Source organism: Macrosteles quadrilineatus, unplaced genomic scaffold (assembly GCF_028750875.1).
Source record: "Macrosteles quadrilineatus isolate MER2022 unplaced genomic scaffold, UCM_ALF_1.0 Scaffold_7__1_contigs__length_78375512, whole genome shotgun sequence".
Lineage (NCBI taxonomy): Eukaryota > Metazoa > Arthropoda > Insecta > Hemiptera > Cicadellidae > Macrosteles > Macrosteles quadrilineatus.
Window position 1 is genome coordinate 39,393,140 of NW_026542600.1, and position 8,553 is coordinate 39,401,692.

Here is an 8,553-nt window from a genome sequence, read left to right on the forward strand (position 1 = left end):
TTTCTGAACGATGAGCATCCACATTAATGGCCCCAAATGTTTATCGCCAATACTACTGCCCACGATTGATAGATGCCTCCGGGCGAACAGATCAAGAACCATAGACAAAGCCGCTAAGGGAGTTTCTGCCCTTAGTAGGCTTATACCAAAGGTCGGCGGTCCCTGCTCCTGTAAACGCTGCCTCCTTGAAGTCTGCGGTCCAATCAGTACTCTTGTACAGTGCTGAGGTCTGGGCCCATGTGCTGGAGAGGCGTGTCTTCCGTGACAGGCTCTCCCGCGTTCGGCGTTGAGGGGCCTTGCGAGTTGCTGCCGCCTACTGCACGGTCTCCAAGCCGGTGACATCCCCGTCTTCCATCTCGTGTGGGAGCGACAGGCGATCTACCGTAGGATACCGTACCTGGAAGTAGACAGAGTGACTGCTGCCAGAGAAGAATGCGGCCGCAATTTCAACCATTGACATCCTGAATGGGACGCCGAGTCTCGGGGAGGTTGGACCGCAAGGCTCATGCATCTGACCATAGGTAGAACGGGAGTATGGTGAAGTCGGGTATTTTGTGTCTCAGTTTTTGTCGGGTCACGGGTACTTGCGGCTTCCGGGCCTTTTAGCAGAGAATGGGGAGGCTGCCAGCCCGGACTGTCTCTACTGTCCCGGCATTGCAGACACGGCAGAGCACACATTTTTCTTTTGCAACAGGTGGCATGTCCGCCAAGCCTCCTTGATCTCTGAGATCGGTGTTAAAATTACTCCCGACAACATCGTTAGAGCCATGCTCCAGCTCCAGGGGGAGGGAACCTGGAACTGTGTAAAGCAGTTCACGGAGGCCACTTATTTGAGCTAAGAAGGTCGATCTAGATACTACTGAGAGGCCATTAGCATCTCAGTGTGCGTAAATGCATTTTTACCTTCTCAACCCCCCCAAAAAATTTAAAAAATAACTACTGATGCCCAACTGAGTTCCAACCAATTTGATGTCCCACCATTCCAACCTCTAGCCCGGGAAATGCTTTACACATAATTTCAGGCTAGGACTGCAGGTCATTTGCTGCATTATCACATAGATGAAATCCATTGTTGATTGACGGGATATGAACTCGTATCATGACTATTCCCAACCACCGCACACTGGCACACTAATGTAATTTTCATCGAGTTTGTGCGACATAATTCAATAAATAATAATTCACCTTAGGAAAATTCATCTGCAATATTATATAAATTTAATACATGGCAATTATTGCTTTGTTTCAAGTGATTTCAACATCAAGATGAATTTTAAAGACAGATCTTGATTTGTCTTCTATTGAAAATCTTATCGTTTTTTTTAAAATTTAACTATCTAAAATGGCTGTTTTTAAAAATAAATACCCCTGGCGCAGCAAACCTGCAGACTAATCAAATTTACAACAATCAGCAGCTTGAGAAAGCATCACAGTTGATTGAAACAAATTACAACGTTTTTGTCAAATAAAGAAGTTTTATATTGATTAACAATTTTTATCTCAGGAATAAAATGTTACCAACTGAATTATTTGTAAATACAATACAAAAACAATCTCCAGATGATTTTAATAATAACTAAATAAATATTAAAGAACAACAAACATATGACATCTTCTATTCCCTTTTTTTAAAGACATGTTCTTCTTGGTGGATTTATTTGTCTACCAAATGAGGAAAAACAATTAGGCTCAGTTCCAGGGTCATCAGATGTTTTGGGTTGTAGTTGTCTTAGCATTACCCCGTTGCGACGTAACATGCCTTCGTTTGTCTTAACAGTGTATGATCTTGGAGCTACTTTATTAACTATATTCCCATCTTCTCTCCTATCAGGAATATACACGTTGCATCCAATAGTGAATTGCTTTTCATCTCTCACTCCATGCCGTTTATTGAAGTAATCTGCTTGAGTTGCTCTATATAGTTTGTCCAATTCTCTAAATGTCTTGTGATCTACCATTTTAGGCTTGAGATCTTTAGTCAATGACGGTAGTCGGGTTCTTAGTCTTCTTCCCATCAACAATTCCGAAGGGCTGTACCCTGATGGACCTGGTGTTGACCTGTACTCCAGTAATGCAAGAGTGGGGTCTTTGTTCTTTGTAAGCATCTTTTTAAGCGTTTGGACTGCTCTTTCAGCTTCACCGTTTGCCTGATGGTGTAAGGGACTACAACAAATAGTTTTAAACCCAAAATCGGCTGCAAAGGCTCTCCATTCTGAGCTTGTAAACTGTGAGCCAGAATCAGAAATTACGATTTCAGGGATCCCATGTCGAGCAAAACAGGCTTTCATCTTCTTGATTAGTTCATCTACAGTAATTGTGGACACATTTATCATTTCCAAGTACCGTGAATAATAGTCCACAACAGCCAAGTATTTGCCTTTCACAAAGTCAAAGTAATCAACTGCTATTCTTTGCCATGGATAGTCAGGAGTGTCTGATTGAATCATTTTTTCTGACTTTTGGTTTTGGTGTTTAGCACAAGTGTCACAATTTTCAATCAAGTTATGTATCTCAGTTGTAATTCCTGGCCAAAACACAGATTGTTTCGCTCGGAGGACTGTGCGTGTAGACCCGAAATGACCATCGTGCAGTTTATTAATGATATCTTTTCTAAGTTCAAATGGGATAATAATTCTTTCTTTATAACATATCAAGTTTTCTATTATAGATAGGTCGTCTTTAAAGGTATACCACTTTCTCATACTCTCTGGCACATCCTTCTTATATTTAGGCCATCCATTTTCTGTGTATTTCACCAACATCTGACATTCTTCACACAGGATCTGGGCATTCTTTATTTGTTCCAATCTTGACTGTGTTGCTGGAAAGTTTAAAGATATTACCTTAATGTGTGCCTCTACCTCTTTTGTGAACTCATCTGTAGAATCTGGGATCGGTGCTCGGCTTAATGTGTCTGCTGTAAACATTTCTTTTCCAGGAATGTGTTCGATGGAGTAGTCAAATTTCATCAATCGCATTTTGAATCTCTGAATCCTAGCTGGTATTGTGTCTAGGTCTTTGCTTCCAAAGGAGCGAAACTAATGGTTTGTGGTCTGTTAGGATTCTAAATTTTTTTCCGACTAAAAACTTAGAAAACTTTTCTGCGGCCCATGCACATGCAAGAGCTTCCTTTTCTATCTGGGCATATCGTCTTTCACAGTCCTGTAAGGTCCTTGAAGCAAACATCACTACTTTGGGAGATTTATCTTCAACCTGAAGTAACATTGCACCCAATCCATATGCTGATGAATCGGCTATAACAATAGCTTCAGCATTTACATCATACTTAGTTAAAGATATTGATTCATTGACGGTCTGTATAATGTCTGATAAGGCTTCTTGATGTTGACTTGTCCAACAAAATTGTCTATTCTTTCTAGTAAGCTCACGGAATGATTCAGTTTTACCAGCTAAGTTTGGAATGAACTTGTTCAGTTGATTCAACATACCATTTAATCGTCGAACTCCCGCAATATCTTTAGGAGGGGGAAGTTCCTCGAGTGCTCGTATACAATCAGGATCGACCTTGATACCATCACAGTCGATCAGGTTTCCAAGAAACTTCACAGATGTTTGGGAAATAGAACATTTTTCTTTGTTCAGTACAACCTTTGCTTTTTTTAAGCGATCTAATACTTGAGTGAGCCGGTAATCATGCTCCTCTTGTTTTCGGCCATGTATAAGTATGTCATCCATGTGACATAATACCCCATCGATACCATTTAAAAGTTTAAACATCTGTGTAGTGAAAAACTCTGGTGCGCTTGTAATGCCAAAGGGTAATCTCTTGAAATAAAATCTTCCGAATGGAGTAATAAAAGAAGTTAGTTTAGCTGTGTCAGGTGATATTTTTATCTGCCAAAACCCTGACTGGGCATCTAGTTTTGAAAATATTTTAGAGCGCCCAATTTGCCCTAGAGTTTCTTCTACATCTGGTAGTATTATCTTTGGCCGTTTAACATTCCTATTAAGTTCAGTGTAATCGACACACAAACGTAGACTACCATTGGGCTTGAGTACTGGTACTATTGGTGCACACCAGTCAGTTGGAGATTCTACTTTTTCTATCACTCCCAAGTCCAACATTCTGTTCAATTCTAACTCCACTTTTGAACGTAAAGGAATTGATATGTTTCTTGGAGCTCGAACCGAGTGCGGTTGAGCGTTTTCGTTTAATTCAATCTTATATTCTCCTGGAATGCTACCCAGACCAATGAAAAGCTCAGGGTGGCTAGTTAATACAGAGTCTAAGGTAATTGAGTTAAGTCCTGCAGTATCAGGTTTTCTGAGGGTTATGAGATTTAAAGATTTAATCGCAGGAATTCCAAGTAAAGGTTCATTTAATCCTGCAACAACATACACCTTTTCTTTTACCATTTTCCCATCGTAAGCTATGTCTGCTATAAACATACCTCTTACATCTAGTTCCCTCTGATCAGCATTCCTAAGTATACGGTCAGATTTCATAAGTTTTGCATGAATTACATTTGAAGGAATGGCTGTAACTTCTGCGCCTGAATCAAGTTTCGCTTTAACTAACTTCATGTAACTTCATGTGTTTTTTTTTAACTAACTGGTTATTGATAAATATTTCTACATACCAAGAACTGGGGTCATAGCATGAAGCATTCACAGGTCCTAAATATGCTACTGAAGCTTCAGTGTTGTCAGGCTTGTCCAAACGTCTTATTTCGTTGAGTCTCTTCGTGTTGTCCGTTGTTTTAGTCTCTAATAATCTGCTTCTGCAATGTTTGGCAAAGTGACCGATTTTTTGGCAGTAATGGCATGCTAAATCTTTAGCAGGGCATAAGTGCCTGGGGTGCATTGGACCTCCACAGTTCCAACAACATTCTTTCCTAGCTGTCTTTAAATCATAGGTTTTGTTAAATCTTGCACTTTGTTTTTGGTCTGATTTGATTCGGTCAACTTCTGCATGTTTTCCTTGGCATATCATTTCTAGTTCAGCTGCTTGTTTGCTGATAGACTCTTTTTGTTTGCATTTTTGAACTGCTTTTTCCAATGTAAGGTTTGAATCTTCTTGTAATTGGGCCGATAAACGTTTATCAGTTATACCCACTACAATTCTATCACGTATTAGTTCTGCTTTAAGGTTCTTGAATGAACAGTGTTCGGCCATTGAGCTTATGTCTGCCAGAAATGTATCAAATAATTCATCTGGTTGTTGTGATCTAGAATTGAACTTTGCTCGTTCGTATATGACATTTCTTTTGCCAGTAAATATGTTGTCAAAGGCTTCTGTAACCGATTCATATGAGGCTTTGTCATCTTCTGAGAGGTGTGCTGTTGATAAGATGTCCTCAGAATCAGGCCCCATACAGTAAATCAAGCAGCTTCCTTGTTTTACTTGAGGTTCATTGTCCAGTCCTGATGCAATTCTATACCTTTCAAATCGCTTAAACCACTTTTCCCATAATTCTGGATATTTGGAATCAAAAGGTTCAGGAGGTTGAAACATGACTGATGTAGTCCTATTTTGCTGCTGTCTTGGTTCTAGAACATTATGTGTTTCTGATGATTGATTTGATTTGTTTCCTCTGATTGATAATCTATTGTTTTTTGGCATTTTTTTTTTTAACTAAACCGCTGCCACCATGTCAAATAAAGAAGTTTTATATTGATTAACAATTTTTATCTCAGGAATAAAATGTTACCAACTGAATTATTTGTAAATACAATACAAAAACAATCTCCAGATGATCTTAATAATAACTAAATAAATATTAAAGAACAACAAACATATGACAGTTTTATACTCTGTATGAAGGAACCTCTGTCTCCTGACCCTTCCCTGAGACTGGCCCGGGGCTTTAACCATTGGCTAATCCCAGGTAGACGGAGGCTCAGGAGACAGGTTCCATCATACAGACTATAGGTATATTAGTTTATTGCATCTTGAGTAAGGACTTTCATAATACTTTTAAAAAGTTCTTTAAGAAAAATTTACTTATAGTACTAATGTTGATCAGAGCGTTGTAGCGTCTCTTTACATATGAACAATTTATTTGGGTAGTTATTGGGTAGGCGAGTGGTTATACTGCTCTGTTTGCCTTCCAATCTGAAGGTCGCTGGTTCAATTCCAAGTGAGGGCATAACCAGACCCAGATGCCATGTCATTGGGCTATCTATTAATGATGCTTTCTAACAACAGGTCAACGTTAGATAGTAAAAGACCAAGTTTTGGACAGTTCCCTTACAAAAACCAAAATACTGTAAATGCCACTGGCGTTTACTTTACTATAACTTTGGCTTTGCTTATGGTTGTGTTCATGATACCACCAGTTACTGTAACCTTTATTCTCTTTTAAAAACCTATGACAATAATTTCAAGAGTAAAATGGAAATATTTATGGCTAATATATATTTTATTGTATTTTGTATGCAATAGATAAGTCCCTTAATAGCAAAGTGGATGGCCCCTCACAACCCACCGACAATACCCATCCAAAGCAAAGCATCAGCCACTACAACATAACTTGGTACTCCCAGCAACTCCCAGTGAGAGGCAGACACCCTTTATTTAGTTTTGCCTCTTACGGCAAGCCAAAGCCGAGAAAATTTAAAAAATTAATCCGAACTAAGTTAACTCTACTGTCTATGCATGAAAGAAAAATCTATTTTCTGTTATTAAAGGAATATTTCTCTTTGAGTTTGGTGAATTGAATGCCATTGGCATTGAACACTTACCTTGTCATTACAATTATATTTTGGTCGTCGGAATTTTATTTCCCTGGAATTGTACCCCCTGGGCAAAGCTCACGTCACTTTGACGTAGTAACCTGAGTGCTCATAAGTTTTTTTGCGGGTGGAATTTCACCCCTAGGTTTTTGGGAGTCTGATGAAAATAGACAGAGCCTGATAAATTAGATAACTGTAGAAATAAAAACTGGAATTTTACCCCCTGTCCATATGACTAAGCGTTTAGGCAACTGTAGGTGTACAGCCCGGATTTTCACCCCCTGTGAAGATATATAAAATTAATTTTCTTCTTTCAGTTTTAATTTAATATTAAACATTTTATTATTAAGTAGCCTATCTTAATTTATTTGTAACCTCAACTAACCTCAATCTAACCATGGAAAAACAATTTATTTTGTTTCTATTGTACAATAGCACAATAAGCCTTTTTGTTTCTTCAGGCACAAACCATGAGTTTTCTTACAGTAGTCAACACAACAACAACAAACAAATGGAAATGTTAAAATTATTATCATTCATATGGGGTACTCAGTTTGTTTGCATACATATTAACCAACAGTTGGTCCCAAAAATTAAACCCTGAAACTCGAATCTCAAAATTAAAATACAAAACCTGTTTCATTAGTCGAGGTTACAAATAAATTAAGATAGGCTACTTCATAATAAAATGTTTACTATTAAATTAAAACTGAAAGAAGAAAATTAATTATTCTCACTAATTTCTGCCAGGGGTTAAAATTACAATGGTAAACATCCGGGCTGTACATATTGAGCTGACTTCATGAAGGGGGTAAAGGTCCGGGGGTAAAATTCCGGCCTGTACACTCTAGGTCAGTTTTGCTCAGGGGTTAAATTCAAGGGGGATAAAAATTCCGCTAGGTACCCCATTAGGTTCCTGCATTTTAAATAATTTTGGAAAGCGCTTTGACATCCTTTTGCCTCTCCTTCATTTTAGTGTCGAAGATTTGTGTGGGTTGTGATCATGAGCATGAATCTAACTTTTCCGTTAAGGGGCCGGGGGGTCTGAAGAGTATGGCATAACCCCCAGTAATAAGGCAGACCTCTTCCAGAAAAGTTTAAAAATTTAGGCTCGAAATCGTTGGTTTTACGTTTTACAGTAACATAATTTGCGTTGTCAATTAATTTTTTTTAAATAGTTTGAAAAATGTTAAAACTTACCAACTGCTATGGTCATCACTGGTATCCCAAGTGGTACTTGGTGGTCTCCCCTACACAATGCCTCATTAATCTCTTATGTGTTTTTTTGTTACTGCACAATCTGGAAAAATGTGGTTAACGTGGGGTTTCATAGGGGAGGCTTGAGACCCACTATAGCCCATATTGATGGACGCCCATGCTTGTAAGGACATCTTAAGCATAGTTTATTGTAGATGACAAATTATTTTTTGTTTTCTGAAGGTTTGACACAGCCGGTATTGTAAGGCTCATCAAATACTTGCAAACAACCAAGGGAATGGAGAGACTACTCTTTTCCATCCCTATCAGTAGGAATAGTCCTTAATGCTTAAGTGTTTGCTGTCTCCCATTCTCCCTTACTTTAGTTTCCAAAGTAACTTTGGATGACTGATTATGCTGTAAGTCAAAATGCTGTTGGGGTAGGTGGCTACTTGGGGCTGGTTATTATTTTTTCCTACCACTGCATGGAAATGATCACTTTTGCTACACCTTTTAACAGTATGCAAAGTAGCTCATTTTCGCTCTAGAGCGGGAATGAATTTGGCCTTTTTGGGCTTTTGGACAAAGCTTTTCCTAGACAAAGGGCAATTTTATTTCATATATGCTTAGGTTAGTCTTAAGTAGAAGAGAACTCATACA

At 38.6% G+C, this 8,553-nt stretch overlaps 1 protein-coding gene across 1 annotated transcript; it reads right to left on the minus strand.

Moving 5' to 3' along the window:
- Positions 1 to 203: 203 nt before the first annotated feature.
- On the minus strand, positions 204 to 2,978 carry LOC128998930 (uncharacterized protein K02A2.6-like). The gene is made up of 3 exons (XM_054425287.1): positions 1,667 to 2,978; positions 677 to 799; positions 204 to 397 (listed from the first exon to the last, which is right to left on the minus strand). The coding sequence occupies exons 1-3, from the start codon at positions 2,976 to 2,978 to the stop codon at positions 204 to 206; spliced, it is 1,629 nt and encodes a 542-aa protein (XP_054281262.1).
- Between the last annotated feature and the right edge of the window lie 5,575 nt (positions 2,979 to 8,553).

What these genes read in the sequence shown, in the direction of transcription:
- LOC128998930 (XM_054425287.1), bottom strand. Translation starts at nt 2,978, where the DNA reads ATGCGATTGATGAAATTTGACTACTCCATCGAACACATTCCTGGAAAA. An exon ending in TAATTGTTTTTCCTCATTTG is followed by an intron (nt 800 to 1,666) that starts GTAGACAAATAA and finishes TGCTTTACACAG; the next exon opens with TTCCAGGTTCCCTCCCCCTG. An exon ending in ACCTGTTGCAAAAGAAAAAT is followed by an intron (nt 398 to 676) that starts GTGTGCTCTGCC and finishes GTCTACTTCCAG; the next exon opens with GTACGGTATCCTACGGTAGA.